General features: G+C 39.3%; 1 protein-coding gene across 2 annotated transcripts in view; it reads left to right on the top strand.

The window, feature by feature from the left end:
* REPS2 (RALBP1 associated Eps domain containing 2) overlaps window positions 1-19,269 on the top strand; it is a 208,679-nt gene that overhangs the window by 119,346 nt on the left and 70,064 nt on the right. For both annotated transcript variants that reach the window (XM_024569913.3, XM_024569912.3), the window contains exon 13: window positions 1,728-1,864. In XM_024569913.3, coding sequence (XP_024425681.2) covers window positions 1,728-1,864 — 137 coding nt within the window. The remainder of the gene's footprint in view (window positions 1-1,727; window positions 1,865-19,269) is intronic.

Here is a 19,269-nt window from a genome sequence, read left to right as displayed (position 1 = left end):
TATTTCACTATTCCCAACTGGGTCTTCACTGAGACCAAGAGAATCAAATCATCATTATCCTCCTTTTTAGAATAACAAACCTTTGTAGAAATAAAAGGGAAAGAGGGGAAATCACCATTCTAACACTACTACATTCATCATTGATTCCCTGCACATTTATATTTTAATTGGTTGCAGCCACAGTTTTTCAGCATCACTTATTTGATATTCAGTCAACTTTCCCTAACAAAATATAAATACACTGGGTATATATGGAAATAAAATGGAATGACTTATGTGGCAGAGAAAATTCTTTTAATTTCTAGCTAAGATCTCTAACTTCCTTTTTATATCAAGAATTACCATTTGAAAACTTTGTTGTCCTTTCAGATCAATTCCCTCTTATTGTATTTGAAAGTATTAGAACGTTCCTCCTGCTAGTTCCTGCATGCCTTTGCCTTGTCTGTCTTGCCAGTTGTGTTACAGGGACCACACCAGAGCACGTCACACACCATTATGGTGGCTTTATTAAAGACTGAAACATTGTATGACAAACAGAACACCCCTACTACCATCAAGAAACCTTGAAGAACTCAATCAGGAAAATTAAAACTTGCTGTGTGAAAACCAGCTTTACCAAGAACTGAAGTTACATAATAGAAATGGATAGATTCTCATTTCATAAGTGCTGCTCTAAATAGCTAAATACTAAGAACAGTTTTCTGAGGTTAATTTATCTCTCGGACATATCTCTGACTCAAAGGTCATTTTCTTTGACATTCAGTTGGCTGAGATGCTGAATAGAATAGATATACGCATTCACTTCTTAGAAAAATCATATTGGAAATTCATCCACAAACCTATTACCAAGCAATAGAATTATGTACTGAATGGAAATAATTTAGAAAATAAATAGTCTCTAATAAATAGTGTAGCCACTACCACCAAAAGGTTTTTTTCCCTAATTCAGGCAGTGTGAGAACATTTTTAAAATGGAATTTGGAAACAGACATGGACTACAGTTGGGATGAAACCCATGCAACTTGCTAGCTGTGTGACCCTTGGCAAATTATTTAGTTCATTTTTCTTTAAATGTCATTATTGGAGTTACAGTCTCAGAAGCTGCCTAGGTAGCTGCTGTCTTGTCACAGATTGAAGGAGGAAGTTAAGAGGAAGCTTTTGCTTTGAAAGTTTCCCAAAACCCGTATTTCTCATGGTAAGAAAAACTAGACCCCTCAGCCTGATTGGTGTGTGCTTTCCTTTCCTGAATTTCATTTGTAGCATATTCCCTTGAATATTTTATTCTTATTCTCAACTTATCTGGCCCAATTCTTTATGTACCTGTCATTTACATTTGCATATAAACAGGAGAAAAGTTCTGTAATCAGTTAATATCATGAAGCCCTTCTGCTAAAATATGGAAGTACGTAAGTGGAAGGGTTTATGTGCTATTCTTATTAATAATCCCAGTTGAAATGGATTTCAATTCACAAAAAATGTTCCTTTTCAGGAAATTTAGGTCTAAGGTATAATAAGAGCAAAGAAGTTAAAAAAGATTCTGATTCACGATTGGGGTTTGGGCATTATGGCAGATAGGGGCATCCAGGGGATGGTGGAATTCATGGTTGCTTTGCGAGCTTGTCAGTCTTTGCAGTCACTTTGACTTTTGTGGGTATTTCTATTTCAACCCAACTTCAGAGAATAAAGCTTTGCTGTCTCCTTTCTGACCTTCCCTTATTTTGCTGCAGATCTTACTCTAGCACCTCCATAGAAGAGGCCATGAAAAGGGGCGAGGACCCTCCCACCCCACCACCGCGGCCACAGAAAACCCATTCCAGAGCCTCCTCCTTGGATCTGAATAAAGTCTTCCAGCCCAGTGTGCCAGGTGAAGTGCCCCTTTGTATCCCGGCCCTTCCCTTTCCTGTTGGAGTTAGTGGATGGGCATCTGCCACAGAGGCCTTTGTGAGCCAGGGAATGAGCAGACCTGGCTGTGTCCCATCAGGAAGGTCTATACATTGCTGTAAGATTCTTGGGAGGGAAAGCAATTCTAGGCAGATAGATATCACATGTGTCTGGAGCCTTGCCCACACTTGCTTGGGATCAAGAATTACAAAATTCTGTACCAAGAGGATAAAAATGCTTCAACTCCAGACAGCCTACTGAGTGCGTGGCTGGAGTCTTGTTATCTGTATCCTGGTAATTTGTATATAAGATTCGTGTCTGTCATTTCCTCAGATGCTTATGTGGTTCTTCTGTGAAAGATCTGGGTGAGCAATGCCTGGCCAGAATCTTCTGTATTTTGTCCCTGTGGTGAAGGTCCTGTGTCCTCTTAGGTTTAATGCTAAGGGGACTCTGCTTTCTAAATCTGACTGATGGTTAGGTGGTTGGTGGTGGGGTCTAGGGCAGGGATTCCTTCAGTTTCACTGCTCTGGGACTTTCTTGAGCCACTGGCTGTAGAGCTGGGTTTGGAGGGGAGGTGTTTGTGGGGCCTGCCTGCTCTCCTGACTCCCTGTGAAGTGGGAGCCTAGGGAACCTATGGAACAGCAGATGAGAACCATGCCATTGCTTTAGTGAAGGTACTAGGATGCAGCCCCATCCCAAGTGTTATTTTGGGAGCAGCAAGGGCCTTTCCACTGCCTAATGTAGGCAAGCTATAAATACAATGATTTCCTGAACCTTTTAATGTCTATGTGCATTTTAAATCAAGGGAACCTCAGATGCTAGTGATTTTCAGATTATTATCTTTTCTACTAAAGCAAGAAAAGACTCCTTGGCTCACACATTAGCATGACCTCTGTGTCCCGACAGAGCTCAGCATGTTTTATTTGTTCTAATAAAGTGCTCTCTTCACAGTAAAGTTATAGAATGTTTTTTAATATACTAGGATCTGGAGCTCTCTGTGAAACTTGATTCTATGCCATGAGTTCATCAGATAAAAATTTGCCTTGAATTTCCCCCCAATACTTTGATCCAAATTCTGGCATAATTTCATAGTAACTGGTATTTGGGGTGGGAGTAGCCATGGATGATGATGCTATAAAAATTTTACATGGCTGGTGGATTATGACCTAGAAGATTTTTGTATTGATGCAAGAAGATTAAAACAATCTGGGCAGCTGTCTCAATATGTTTTCTTTGCAAGGAGAGAGGCTGGAAACACGCAAACATCTCTCAGTCTGTGTAACCCCAGAAGGAGTGCCAGGTGTTTGGAGAATGGATGTGCTGTGGCTTTTATGACATTGTACTCTAGAGAGGAAGAGACAAGACTGGACTCAGAGTCTCTCTCAGCTGCTTATTAACGATACGATTTTCAGCAAGTGGGTTAATCTTTCTGCATCTCCAATTCCTAATCTGTAAAATAGGGCCAATATTCCACGGAATTGTAGGGTTTTGGTGAGATAATAAATATTATCCAAATAGCACGGTGTTTGGCCCATAGGCACTCATTGCACAGCAGACTGATGAGGGAAAGGAGTCTGAGGATAAAGCCCCCTGACTTTCTTGATCCCCCAGTGGTACACTTCTGTGATTTGTCCCCCACCATCCTTGGAGCACTCACAAAGGGACCGAGCCCCAGTTGCCAGCTATAGTACTCCGCTCATTGACACACTGCTTCTTGGCTTTCTTCCCTCCTACTCTGTCTCACTTTCCTCACACCCAAGTAAACTACCAGTTCCCAAGTCCTAGTCTTAGGGGCTGCTTTTGGGAGAACCTGAGTTAAGACAGCTTCTTTTTATATCTCCAATGTTGCTATGACCTCAAGAGGAAAAGCATTTTGGTTTGATAAATGCCAGAGAACAGCTAGATGGGTAACATCTACATTCACAGCCTACTTCCTTTGTCTTTTCAGTGCTGGTTTACCTAAGTGACATTTTAATGAGCAGTTTAAATTGATCACCTGAAGAAGAGAGCAGTTGGTACCATTGCATCTACTTAATTTGATTCCATGTTGGTTAATTCTCATCGGAAATTACAAGGAACTAAATTATGTAGAATTTTAGTGTGTTACATTTTGCTAGAAATTACTTAGTAAATTCTGACAAACTATGAAAGCATGAAGTAGAGTATAAATCTATCAGAATAGTGCACCTAGTGAGAACCATGATGCCCATGTAGTAACCCCTAGTTGCACTTGTGTTTATATGTTACTTTTGATCAACTAGGTCACACTATGCTTGCTGTCCTGTATCTTGAACTTTACCATTAACATCTTTCTACTTCATAATAGAGAGCTTCATCATTTCTTTTAATGCCTGTGTGATACATACGTACCAGAATTGATGGTGCATCGATGGAGTATTTCTTTCACCCGGCCTTCCTCTCCTTCTCCTTGTCTCTTCCCCACTCTTTTTTTTCTTATGCTCACACACTACTCCCTCCTGCATGCTCTGCTTGATCCTTTTTCACGGAGCCACTCTTTCTCCCTTTTTCATCCTCCTCTGTGCTCATTCTTGCTCCTCATCTTTCCTGTCCCTCTTCTCCCCTTCCTTCTCTGTTTCTCCCTCATCTCCCTTCCTCCTTCCCCCCTTCATGCTCATGAGCCTCTCTTTCCAACACTACTCCACTCACCTCACTTTGTCCCAGGTCATAAACAAGGGAGAGGTTTTTAAGGACTTTGTATGCATATATTTGTTTCCTCACATACTTCTTTTCTTGGGCTGAATCCTACAAGTTGGAGTTGCTGTGACATAGGCCATAGACAGACACTTCAAGCATAGATATATGTTGCTAAACTGTGCTGTAGAAAACACACCCTTGCCAGCACTGGTTAATATTCATCTTTTTTGATTGTTACCAATATGATAGGCAAAAGTTTGCATTTTATTGATTCCTAGTGAGACTAAACAGCTTTTCATATCATTATTTGTTATTAATATTCTTCTCTTTGTGAATTGCCTGCTCAGAAGGCTCACTCAGCTTCTGTTGCTACATCTTTTTGCCTAACCATAGGGACCACGTGTCTCCTTTTCACTTTTCCAATGAGGTTCTGGACCTGTCTTCTTTGAAGCAGTTGGGAATGTGAGGGTGGCCCTAGGGGCAGCTAATCTAACCTGCTACTTCACTGGGTCCATGTCCTTCCAGCCCCCAGTACCCCATCTTTCTGCCAACTTTATCACTTAAGACAGACTCTACTAGGGCCACCTTGTTTGTAATAGTAGGAGAGTCAGGAAAGGTAAAGGAAAGAAGGGTAGAAAATGTACAGAAACAGCCCTGCCTGGCTGGTGGCGCTCAGTGTATTGAGTGCCAGCCTGAGAACTGAAAGGTCGCCTGTTCATTTCCCAGCCAGGGCACATGCCTGGGTTCTGGGCCAGGTCCCCAGTTGCGGGTGTGCAAGAGGCAACCAATCTGTGTTTTTCTCACACATCAATGTTTCTCTTCCTCTGTTTCTCCTTTCCTTCCCTTCTCTCTAAAAAATAAATAAATAAAATCTTAAAAAAAAAAAAAAAAAGAGAATGTACAGGAACAAGATCTGGGCCTGAGTTGAAAGGGAACGATAAAGTGAAGCTAATGTTTTGAAAAATGAGAATCACAGGATTGTGAAAAACAATCAGAGAGGCCTAAAGTGTAGTGATAGTTTGCAGAAGAAATAGAATGGAGAGAAGATGCCAAGGTGCAAGAATGAAAGAGGAAAATGCAGAAAATTATCAGATGGCAGTTACAGGGAGTAATGATGTTCACACAAACAAGAAGCAAATAGGAGCCCTGGCTCTTATGACTCAGTGCATTGAGCGCTGGCCTGCAGACTAAGAGGTCACTGCTTTGATTCCCAGTCAGGGCACATGCCTGGGTTGTGGGCCAGGTCCCTGGTAGGGGGCATATGAGAGGCAACCACACATTAATGTTTCTCTCCCTCTCTTTCTCCCTCTCTTCCCCTCCGTCTACAAATAAATAAATTAATTAATTAAAAAAAATAAATAGGATAAAAGACTGTAGGGACCAAAGAGAGGTGAGCCCACAGACTGTATGTAGGCTTTGGATTTGATTTAAGGAAATAGTTGAGAAGTGGGTGGCATTAATGCCTTCAAATTTATGAAGATTGATAACATGCTATGGAGAAAATTAACAAAGGGCTGATTTAGAGTATAAGACTATAAAAATGAATAAGGTCAACTTTGGCAGAGTAGGACAATTGGCTTTAACTTTGATATCTGTAGAGAGTGTGAACATAATGATTTACTGGAATCCAGGCTATCCCAGGACTCTATATGGGTAGGTGCTGGCATTTCACCCAAAGCATGCGTTTTCCTAGGGAGAAGTTAATATAATGTGATCACTGCATGTAAAAGGGAGATCACCTTTGTAATAGGGAATCCAGGTCATGCAGTCATCCTCTCTTAGCCCCACACAACTGCTGTGTTTGAGAAAAAAGTGTGCAATATAGCCTAAGTCAGTAATGAGACAAGTGTGCAAAATCTAGAGGCAGTCAGATCTGGGACTTGCTCAGTGATGTTTAGATTTTATAGCTCTATACTTAATAGCTATAAAACATTTTATTATGGAAATTCTTAAGAAAAATCACACTGTGAGGACAATACTTTTTAGACCCTAACCTACTTTTTCTCATTGAAATAGTTGTTTTCATAAGGTAATTTTTTTCCTTAAAAGGATTTTTTCTGTTCCACTGTGTGGGGTGGGAACTTTCCTCTGTCCACTCTTGACATTGCCCCACTCATCCCATGCCATGCCTCAGTTTTTCAGCCCAAGTTTTCCATGGTGATGGTCAACCACCTAAGCCCTGTTCCAGTCATTGAGCATCCCCTGGGCAGAGGAGGCAGACATTGTGGGGAGGGAAGATACCCATCTTTTGAAAGCTTCACACCAGGAACCCTAATCACTTCCACTCAAATCTAATGGGGGAAACCAAGTTCCATGCATATAGCCAGCTGCCAGGCAACTGGGAAATGTACTCCCTGGCAGAGCAACCAGTTCCCACTGATGCCCCTCTAACTATAAGAGAGGACAGTGGACACCTTTTTCCACCACATCCCATATGGCCTAATATATTGAGATCCACATGTTAAAACGTGTGTGATGGCTGAACAAAACACATCCATGGGTAGTATCTGCCCATAGATAGCTAATATCTTGTCTCAGCTTTCGACATGTTGATAATAAAAATTCATTCTATGGTTATGAAATTATGGTATATCTATATCATGGAATCTTATGAAGCCATAGAAAAAGAATAAGGTATGTTTACTAGGTGGAGAGCTATCTGATAAATTAAGTGAACAAGGCAAGCTGCAGAATATGTATGATCTTAAATGTATAGACAGTTTCTGGAAGAACAGTTAAGAAACTAGTACCACTGGTTACCTCTGAGGAAAAGAATAGGATGATTGGGGACAGGGGTGAGAGAGAAACGTACTTTTCATTGAATATCATTTGTATCTTTTAAATTTTGCCTCATGTACAGATACTGTCTATTACAAAAAACTTACTTTTCACTCTATAGCTGCAATGGACAGATGGTACCTGAGGGCACCAGAGGTGTTTTTCCTGGCTGAGTTTACCTATCTCAAACTCGCCCACCATTCTTTATCCAGGGTGTCTGTATGACCAGTCTGCTCTTACCTCCTAGATTGCAACTGACATGACAGAAGCCTTCCAGAGCATTCTTTAAGGCTCTGATATGTTCTCTGGGTCCTTCTTCAGTGTCCCTCCGATACTGAGGGATTGTGAGAAAGCCTCCATTGTGAGATGCACAGATGGCAAAGTGTTGTGATAAGGGCTCTGTCTTAACTTGGAAGAGGGGTGTGTTTATTGAGTGGCGAGCTGAGAGGAGTCTGTCCTGGGTTTTCTACAAACTAATATTCCTTTCTGCAACTTGAGAAAATAGGTAAACTCCTTGGAATAAGAGATGTGCTCAAGACCAAATTTAACTTTCATGTTCTCTGAAGAATGAATTTGGCCACATAGATGGCTTTGGCCTTATAGATGTTCCATATTGTATCGTTCCTGTGAGAGCTACTTCTTCTCTTTTAAAATCTAGTAGGATTATGAGATTCCTGCCCTATCCCAAAACTTTTGGGTTCTTGCAGTACACAGCCAGCCAAGGGTATAACCTACATACTATAAAGTTCACCCTATTAAAGCATACAGTTCAGTGGCTTTTAGCATATTCATAGCATGCAATAATCAGCATTATCCAATTTCAGAACATTTTTTATCATCCCCTCAAAAGACTCCATACCATTAGCGGTCACTCTCATTCCCCTTTCCTCCCCCCACCCCCAGCTATTTACAACCACTAACCTACTTTGTTTCTATGAATTTTCCTGTTCCAAACATTCTGTATTAATGGAATCATACAATATATGGTCTTTTGTAACTGCCTTCTAGCACTTAGTGTAATGTTTGCAAGGTTTATCCATGTTGTAGCATGTGTCAGTACTTAATTTCTTTTCTTTTAAAGATTTTATTTATTTATTTTTAGAGAGGGGAAGGGAGGGAGGAAGAGAGGGAGAGAAACATCAATGTGTGGTTGCCTCTTGCACACCCCAACTGGGGACCTGGCCCACAACCCAGGCATGTGCCCTGACTGGGAATGGGTGACCCTTTGGTTTACAGGCTGGCACTCAGTCCACTGAGGCACACCAGCCAGGGCAGTACTTAATTTCTTTTATGGACGTATAATATTTCTTTGTATAAATATGACACATCTCATTTATTCGTTTATCAGTTGATGGACATTTCAGTTGTTTTACTTTTTGACTACTATGAATAATGCCACTACAAACATCCATGCACATACAAGTTTTTGTGTAAACATGCTCTCCTTTCTCTTGGGTGTATACTAGAGTACCTGGGTGTGGAATTTCTAGGTCATATGGTAACACTGTGTTGGACATTTTGAGGAACTACTGAACTGTTTTCTAAAATAGCTGCATGAATTTGCCATCTTAATAGCAATGTATGATGATTACTATTTTTCATATCCTTGAAACACTTATTATTGACTTTTTTTATCTCTGCCATCTTAGTAGATATAAAGTGGTATCTTATCATGATTTTGATTTGCAGTTTCTGATGACTACTGACGTTGAACATCTTTTCATGTGCTTCTTGGCCATGTTTATGTCATCTTTGGAGACATGTCTTTTTAAAATCTTTGCCCCATTCTTAAATTGGGTTGTCTTTTTATTGTTGAATTGTAAGGGTTCTTTATACATTCTGAATACAAGTCCCGTTACAGATATAAGATTTACAGATATTTTCTCTCGTTTTGCGGGTTGACCTTTCAAGCTTTTTGATGGTGTTCTTTGAAGTGCAAATGTTTTTAATTTCGATGAAGTCCAGTTTATCCATTTTGGCTGCCACTGCAGTCATTTGTCTTTGAAGGGCCGAGGAATGCCTTCTAGCTTTCTAGACCTGAATCCTTGCTTGCTTGCAGGCCTGATTTTGTTTGTGGTAGGGATCGATTGTTAGAAGTAACACTCAGAATTCATAGTGACAGAGCATGGAGGTTTCCGTTGAGCTTCTCAGTAGTTGATAGATAAAAGGTGTTGGCTGCAGTATAGTGTTTGTCATGAGATTTGAAGTCTAAAAGTTCATCGTGCACATATAGAGAAGTATATTTGGGCTGTTGTGCTAGATGAACATTTTCAGAGGTAAAAGCACATTCCAGGTATTTCCAGGCTTGCCTGTGCCAGTATACCACGTGCTCATCTAGATATTTGCCAGTCTCAGTCTTTGGAAGGTGTGGTTGCAATGTGCTGTCTGTCCTTGGCTTCTTTTGCCTTTTCCTGTTTCTTTCTTTATAGGTGTTTTTCCCTGATGATAAGTTATGGGAAAGGTTCTATACTAGCACAGTGCTGTGATTTATGCCTCTAGAAGCCAAAAGCCCAGAGTTTTACAAAGGCTTGCCAAGGCTGGGGTGCAGCCGTTCCTGCCATTGGGTAGGGTGCATGCTATTTTATATCTACCCTCCAGTTTTACAGCTGTCCCTGGCTGGCTGAGTCCTTTAACAGGGGGTACTTGGGGAGGAACAGGACTCCACTCTCTGGAGGATGTAGTGGGAAGTATTAGTAAAACCTTTATTTTTAAAGTGCTTATAAAGCTCATTTGAATAATAGACAAATACATTCTGGTGTGTAAAATTTAAACACTACAGGTCTGTCCCTACCCTTATTTCTACCAAGCCCAGTGAACTCACCAGGGAATGTATTCCTGAGACATTTTCTAGTGCGTTTGTGAATGTATATATGTACATGTGATATCAGTTTCATGTTGTTTAAAATAACTGGAATCACATTGTGCATGTTTCTCCCATGCTTCTTCATAGGACATTATTTCTTAGGGTTTGGCTGGGGTGGGGTGGAGGGATGGGGAGAAAAGGCAGACAACTGTAACTGAATAACAATAAAAATTTAAAAAAAGGAATTATGTCCATGTCAACACTGATAATTTTGTAATTCTTTTGTATAAAAAAACTGTATTATGTGGAGATCACATGAAGGGTTATCAGTAGGGAGGGGAGGGGTTGGGGGAGAATGGGGAAAAGGTACAGAGAAGAAGAAGCATAAATGGTAGGTACAAAATAGACAGGGGGAGATTAAGAACAGTATGGGAAATGGAGAAGCCAAAGAACTTATATGTACGACCCATGGGCATGAACTAAGGGGGACAGAATGTGGGTGGGAGGGGGAGTTCAGGGCAGAGGGGAATAAAGGGAGGAAAATGAGACAACTGTAATAGCATAATCAATAAAATATATTTTAAAAATTGTATTATGGAAAAATTTCAAGTGTATGTAAAAGAGAAGCTCCGTCCCCAGATTATTTTGAAGCGAATTCTAGATATTGTTATAATTTCATACATAAATACTTTATATGTATCTGTAATGGATAAGGCCATTAAAAAAAACTACTAACTTTTTATTACATGTACAGAACTAACAATAATCCCTTAATACCATCTAATATCTAGCCAGTGTTCAGATTTCCGGAATTGTTTCAAGTATGTTTTTTTATAGTGGCTTGTTCAAATGAGGATCCAAACAAGGGCTACATGCACATTGTGTTTATTTTAACTTCTGTTAAGTCTCTTTTAATATATAGAGTCCTTCTTCAATCCTCTCACTTAATATTCATTCATTCATAGGAAAATTATCCACCCTGTAGACATTTCCACATTCCATATTTGGCTGGTTGTCTGTTCTATCTCCTGTATTTCCTTTAAGCCAGTAGGTATATCTAGGTTTGATTAGAATCAGATTCTATTTTTGGCAAGAATACCTCCTAGTGATGCTGCGTACTTCCTGCCGCATCCCATTAGGAGGTCCCTGAAGTCTAATGCCGCTGTTGTGTGATGTTTGCTTGATCAGTGTGTTCACATATTATTAGCCTGATTCATCCATTATGATAAAGGTCCCCAGCAGCCTTTCAAATAATGGTTTAGTCAGGTATTGATCGTTGCCTACATCCAGCAGTGTGTTGGTAAATGTTTAACAACTGGCCATTTGCCAACTTTTATGGTATAAACACTGCTGTCACAGCCAATTTCACTCTTACTGATGTGTCGCTGAATGTGGGGTTGGAACAGATGTGCACAGTTGGCTCTTACAAGCTGGTTTGAACTGTTTCCAGCAAACCACGGCTCAGATCCATTACTTACTTCATTGAAGTTGCAAAATGGTGATACTCTATTTTATTACTTTTACCTTTATTAATTTGAACCATAGTTTATTTAACCATTTTTCTTTTCTTTATTGTACTTTTTTCCCATTACTATTTAGTTCCCTTATACCCCCTCCCCACAATCACCATACTGTTGTCCATGTCCATGAGTCCTTTTTGCTCAATCCCTCCCCCCCTTAGCTGTCATCCTGCTCTCTATCTATGAGTCTATCTCTATTTTGCTTGTTAGTTCAGTTTGCTCATTAGACTCCACATATGAATGAAATCATGGTATTTGTCTTTCTTTGACAGACTTATTTCACTTAGCATAATGTTCTCCACATCCATCCATGGTGTTGCAAAGGGTAAAACTTTCTTCTTTTTCATGGCCAAGTAGTATACCATTCTGTAAACATCCCATGGTTGTTTTTCCACTCATGTACTGATGGACACTTGGACTGCTTCCGTATCTTGGCGATTGTAAATAATGGTACAATAAATGTAGGGGTGCTTATGTTCTTTCGAATTAGTGTTTTGGGTTCCTTCAGATATATTCCCAGAAGTGGGATTCCTAGGTCAAAAAGCAGATCCACTTTTAATTTTTTGAGCTGTCTCCATACTGCTTTCCACAGTGGCTGCACCAGTCTGCATTCCCACCAACAGTGCAAAGGAGTTCTGTTTTCTCCACATCCTCACCAGCACTTTTTGTTTGTTGATTTATTGATGATGCTATTCTGACAGGTGTGAGATGATACATCACATTGTAGTTTTAATTTTCATTTCTCTGATGATTACTGACATTGAACATCTTTTCATATGTCTGATGGCCACCTGTATGTCCTCTTTGGAGAAGTGTCTATTCAGGTCCCTTGCCCATTTTTTAAATTGCGTTGTTTGTTTTTTTGGTGTTGAGTTTTGTAAGTTCTTTATAAATTTTGGATATTAACCCCTTATTAGATGTATCAGCCAATATATTCTCCCAGTCAGTGGGTTGTCTTTTTATTTTTTTGATGTTCTCCTTTGCTGTGCAAAAACTTTTTAGCTTGATTTAGTCCCATTTATTTATTTATTTATTTTTGTTTCCCTTGCCTAGGGAGATATCTGATAAAATATTGCTATGAGCTATATCTAAGATTTTGCTGCCTATGTTTTCTTTTAGGATTCTTATGGTTTCAGGTCTAACATTTATGTCTTTAAACCATTTTGAATTTATTTTTGTGTGTGGTGTAAGAAGGTGGTCTAGTTTAACTTTTCTGCACATATCTGTATAATTTTCCCGACACCATTTATTGAATAGACTATCTTTAGCCCATTGTATGTGCTTGCCTCCTTTGTCAAATATTGACTATAAAGGTGTGGGTTTATTCCTGGACACTCTATTCTATTCCACTGATCTATGTGCCTGTTTTTTATGCCAGTACAATGCTGTTTTGATTAGTATGGCCTTATAGTATAGTTTGATATTAGGTAACATGAGTCCTCCAACTTTGTTTTTCTTTCTCAAGATCACTGTTGCTATGTGGGGCCTTTTGTGGTTCCATATAAATTTTTGAAATATTTGTACTATTTAAGTGAAAATGTCATTGGAATCTTGATAGGAATTTCATTGACTCTATAGATTGCTTTGGGTAGTATGGACATTTTAATTATGTTAATTCTTCTTATCCATGAACATAGTATGTGCTTCCACTTATTTGTATCTTCTTCAATATCTTCAGTGTCTTACAATTTTGTTTTTTTTAAAGATTTAATTTATTTTTATAGACAGAGGGGAAGGGAGGGATAAAGACAGGGAAAGAAATATCAATGTGTGGTTGCTTTTTGTATGCCCCCTACTGGGGACCTGGCCCACAATCCAGGCATGTGCCCTGACTGGGAATTGAACCAGCAACCCTTCCATTCACAGGACTGCACTCAATCCACTAAGCTATGCCAGCCAGGGCTTATAATTTTCCAAGTACATGTCTTTTACATCCTTGTTTAGGTTTATTCCTAGGTATTTTATTCTTTTTGAAGAAATTGTAAATTGGATTGTTTTCTTAATTTCTGTTTCTATTAGTTTGTTATTGCCCATATAAAAATGCAAATGATTTCTGGATATTAATTTAGTATCCTGCTGCTTTGCTGAATTCATTTATCAGTTATAGTAGTTTCTTGGTGATATCTTTGGGATTCTCTATGTACAGTTTCATGTCAGCTGCAAATAATGACAGTTTTACTTCTTCCTTTCCAATTTGGATGCCTTTTATTTCTTCTTCTTGTCTGATTGCTGTAGCTAGGATTTCCAGTACTATGTTGCATAAGAGAGGTGAAAACGGACAGCTTTGTCTTGTTTCTGATCTTAACGGGAATGCTTGTAGTTTTTGCCCCTTGAGTATGATGCTGGCAGTGGATTTGTCATATATGGCCTTTATTATGTTTAGGTATGTTCCCTCTATTCCCACATTGGTGAGAATTTTTATCATAAATGGGTGCTGGATTTTATCAAATGCTTTTTCTGCATGTATTTATATGATCATGTGGTTTTTATCCTTTATTTTGTTTATATGATGAATCACATTTATTGATTTTGAATATTGTACCATCCTTGCATTCCCAGAAAAATTCCCGCTTGATCATAGTGTATGATGTTTTTGATGTGCTGCTGTATTCAGTCTGCTAATATTTTGTTGAGGATTTTAGCGTCCATGTTCGTCAGAGACATTGGCCTATAATTTTCTTTTTTTGTGGTGTCTTTTTCTGGTTCTGGAATTAGGAAAATGGTGGCCTCATAAAATGACTTTGGGTATTTTATGATACCCTTCCCTCCTCTTGAATTTTCTTTTTTTTTAATTTTATTTTTTTTATTGTTGTTCAAGTACAGTTGTCTCCATTTTTTTTTTTTTTGAAAAACTTTGAGAAGGAGAGGTGTTAGTTCTTTTCAGAATGTTTGGTAAAATTCACCTATGAAGCCAGTCTAGGGATTTTGTTTGTTGGGAATTTTTTAATTACTATTTCCATTTCATTAGGTATAATCTGTCTATTCAGATTCTCTGATTCTTCCTGATTTAGTTTTGGAAGACTGTATCTTTCTAGGAATTTATCTGTTTTGTCCAGGTTATCCAGGTCATTGGCTTATAGTTCATAATATTTTTTTACATTTCTTTGGTGTCAGTTGTTATTCCTTATCTTTCATTTTTGACTTTATTTATTTGGGTCCTCTCTCTTTGTTTCTTTGATGAGTCTGGTTAAAGGTTTCTTAATCTTGTTTATCTTTTCTAAGAACCAGCTCTTGGATTAATTGATGTATTTTTTTTAATCATTTTTTAAGACTCTATTTTGTTTATTTCTGCTCTGATCTTTATTATTTCCTTCCTTCTATTCAGTTTGGTCTTTGTTTGGTATTCTTTCTCAAGTTCCTTTAAGTGTGAAGTTAGATTGTTTACTTGAGCTTTTTCTTGTTTTCTGAGATAGGCCAGTAATGCTATGAATTTCCCTTTTAGAACTGCTTTCCCAGTGTCCCACAGATTTTGGATTGTTGTGTTCTCATTTCCATTTGTTTGAAGATATCTTTTGATTTCATCCTTGATCTCTTTGTTGACCCATTCATTGTTTAATAACATATTACTGAGCTTCCATGTCTTTGTGTGTTTTTCAGTGTTCTTGTGACTGATTTCTAGTTTCATAGAATTGTGGTCAGAGAAGATGTTTGATGTGATTTCAGTCTTCTTAAATTTATTAACAATTGGTTTATGCAGCCCTGGCTTGTGTGGCTCAGTGGACTGATTGCCGCCCTGTGAACCAAGGGGTTGCTGGTTCGAAGTCAGTCAGGGCATACGCCTGGGTTGTTGGCCAGGTCCCCAGTGGGAGGTGCACGAGACACAACCACAATGATGTTTCTCTCCCTCTCTTTCTCCCTCCCTTCCCCTCTCTTTAAAAATGAGTAGATAAAATCATTTTAAAAAAGACTTGTTGTATGTCTTAACATGTGGCATATCCTAGAAAACATTCCATGTGTATTTGAAAAGTACGTATATGCTGCTGCTTTGGGTTGAAATGCTCTGAAGATACCAATTAAATTTATTTGATCTAATGTGTCATTTAAGGCCACTTTCTCCTTGCTGATTTTCTGTCTGGAAGATCTATCTATTGAAGTCAAAGGAGTGTTAAAATCCTTGACTGTGACTATATTTCTGTTGATCTCTCCCTTGATGTCCATTAACATTTGCTTTACATATTTAGGGGCTCGTATGTTGGGTGAGTAAATATTTACTAGGGGTATATCCTCTTGTTGAATTGTTCCCTTTATCATTATGTAGTGTTCTCCTTTGTCTCTTAGTATAGCCTTGGTTTTAAAGTCTGTTTTGTCAGATGTAAGTATTGCTACCTAGCTTTTTTTCTCTTTTCATTTTCATGAAATATCTTTTCCCATCCCTTTACTTCCAGTCTGTGTGTATCTTTTGAACTGCAGTGGATCTCTTGCAGGCATCATATATGGGTCTTGTTTTTTCTTATTCTTTCAGCTACCCTATGTCTTTTGGTAGGAGCATTTAAATGATTTACATTGAAGGTGATTATTGATAGATATGTATTTAATGCCATTTAATTGTTAGATTATTCTCCTCCTCCTCCTCCTCCTTTCTCATCTCCCTTCCTCCCTCCTCCTCCCTTCTCTTCCTTTCTTCTTCTCCTTCTTCTTCTTCTTCTTCTTCTCCTTACTTCCTTCTTCTTCTTTCTTCTTCTGTTAACAAACTCCTACATCTTTTTCTTGCCTAGGAAACTTCATATTTGTCCTTCAATTTTAAATGATAGCCTTGCTGGATAAAATAGCCTTGGCTGTCTGTCCTTGCATTTCATCGCCTTGAATATTTCACGCCACTCCCTTCTGGACCAAAATGTTTCTGTTGAGAGATCAGATGATAGTCTAATTGGTGCTCCCTTGTAGGTAACTACCTGCTTTCCTCTTGCAGCTTTTAGGCTTCTCTCCTTATCCATAGCCTTGCTATTTTAATTATGATAAGTCTTGGTATAGGCCTCTTTGCATCCAACTTGTTTGGGACGCTGAGCTTCTTGGATTTGTATGTCTTTTATCTTCACCAGAGTAGGGAAATTTCCAGTCATTATTTCTTCAAATAAGTTCTCAATCCCTTGCTCCCTCTCTTCTCCTTCTGGTATTCCCATGATGTGGATGTTGTTATGCTTCATGTTGTTCCAAAGGTTTCTTAAGCTTTCCTCAGTTTTTAAAAAATTCTTTCCTATCAGCAAATGAGTGGATCCAAAAACTATGGTACATTTACACAATGGAATTCTATGCAGCAGAGAGAAAGAAGGAGCTTATACCCTTTGCGACAGCTTGGATGGAACTGGACAGCATTATGCTAAGTGAAACAAGCCAACCAGTGAGGGACAAATACTATATGATCTCACCTTTAACTGGAACATAATCAACAAAAAAAAAAAGCAAACAAAATATAACCAGAGTCATTGAAGTTAAGAACAATCTAACAATAGCCAGAGGGGAAGGGGGATGGGACAGTGGGGAGAAGGGTTTTCAGGAACTATATATATAAAGGACACATGGGTAGAAGCAAGGGAGGGAGGTGGGTTTGGATGGGGTCAGGGGGAGGGGTGGGGAGAAAATGCAGACAACTGTAATCGAACAACAATAAAATAATTAAAAAAATTCTTTTTTCCTTCTACTGCTCTGCCTAGGTGTTTTTTTCTACCTTGTCTTCCAAATCACCGATTCAGTCCTCTGCTTCATCTAACCTGTTTATTCCTTCTAGTATATTACTTATTTCAGATATTGTATTCTTTATTTCTGACTGGTCCTTTTTAATGGTTTCTGTGCCTTTTTTTCATGCTGTTAAGTATCCTTATAGTCATTACTCTAAAGTCTCTATCTGAAAAATTGCCTGCCTCTATTTCATCTAGTTCTTTTGGAGAATTCTCTTGTTTTTTCATTTGGGGCCTGTTTTTTCTGTCTTCCCATTTTGGCTGCCTCTGTCTTTGTTTCTAAGTATTTGGTTGATTCTCAAGACTCTGGTGCAGACCTAAGTCAAACCCTGCCTGTGATTGGCTCTGGGCAACCTGTTTGCAGCTATCAGTGATCCACTGTATGTGGTTCCCTCTGTTGGGCCTGGGTATATGCAGAAAGAACCAGGCTGCACTCCAAGGCTGGCTTTCATCAGCACCAGGTCCAGGGGAGGTTCAAGTAAAGTCTCAGAGCTCCCAGTGATCTGCCACTGCTGGCAGGCTTTCTGTAGGGTTAATCAATGAATTTCTTCCCGCTGTACTCCTCCACAGCAGAGCTTAAGCACCATGGGTGGGGGCGGGGGTGGGTGGGCAGGGTAATCCTGTGGGCAGAACTGTGGCTTCCCCTCAGGCTGATGCCACTTGGAGAGGAGTGCCCTATCTGAGAGAGATGGCTTCTGTAGTATGGGGAATGACTGAGCCCAGGGATACTGGCAGCTATTTCTTCAGTTCTCTTCTCAGAGCCACCAGCCCCAGACTTTCCTCAAGTGTTTCTAGTCCATTCTGCCCCCACCTCTGCCAGAGCCCAGATAAGTGGCTGCAAACAGAATTTTGTGCATTGACCCTTCAAGAGGCTTATGGATCTTCAGCTGTCTCTCCCTAGCAAACAGCTTTTCACAGCTGGATGTTATCTGTGTTCCTTTCCTGCTCTGGTACTGTAGTCTGGGGAGCCCAACTTCGGGTTTAGATCCCACACTTCTCAGGGGGAAACCCCAAGCTGCTGAAATATCCCTCCAGAACTTTAGTTGCACTCTGTGGGATCCCAGCCAGCCCTCTTGCACCTCTGCACGCTCTACCAGTTACGTTGTGGTGGTTTCTTCTGTCTGTCCTTGGTTGTAAGGCTTCTGTCCAGTTAATGTTCAGGTTGATTTTTCAATAATTTAGCTGTAATTCCAGTTTGGTTCTGGAAGGAGGTTAGTGTAGCTTTCACTTACTCCTCCACCATCTGGGTCCTTAACCATTTTCTTTTTATTGTTGGACATTTAGCTTATGACTGTTATGTCACTTGTGAGCTGAAGAATATAATGAAACAATATAATTCTCAATACTTCACCACATTTTTATATGCATTCGAGTTTATAGAATCATATGAAAACTTAAATAGACTTCAGTAATGATGACCAGGAAAAATGTTTTATTTATTTAACGAGTGTTTACTGAGCAGTTACTGTGTGCTTGCTACTGTGCAGAATTCTAAGAGAAATATGGATGTGGCCCCACATTCTTCCAGTCAGTATTACTGTTAACATGTGAGAAGGGTGCTGAGGTCTGGGTGGTTTCTAACTAGGACAAGCTGTGGATGTGTTGGTGGGGAGGATACACAGGTTGTTGAGCTAACCTTTGAAGGATGGATATAACTTTTGGAGTCAAATTTTGTTGATTGTTCTCTGATAACTGCTGTGGTTCACTTCTTATTATCAATTACCCTGGAGGCTACTACAGCAATCTTCTGTCTGGTTTGATTGCTTTGTTCTTTTATAGAGCAACAGGATTAATGTTCTTTCTTTCTTTTAAAAAAGATTTTATTTATTTTTATTTACTTTTTAAATATATTTTATTGATTATGCTATTACAGTTATCCCATTTCCCCCCCTTCACTCTCCTCTTCCCTGCACACCCCTCCCACCCACATTCCCCCCTATAGTTCATGTCCATGGGT

This window comes from Desmodus rotundus, chromosome X (genome assembly GCF_022682495.2).
Source record: "Desmodus rotundus isolate HL8 chromosome X, HLdesRot8A.1, whole genome shotgun sequence".
Classification (NCBI taxonomy): Eukaryota; Metazoa; Chordata; class Mammalia; order Chiroptera; family Phyllostomidae; genus Desmodus; species Desmodus rotundus.
The sequence above is the reverse complement of the archived record's forward strand: the minus strand, read 5'-3'. Positions and strand labels throughout refer to the sequence as shown.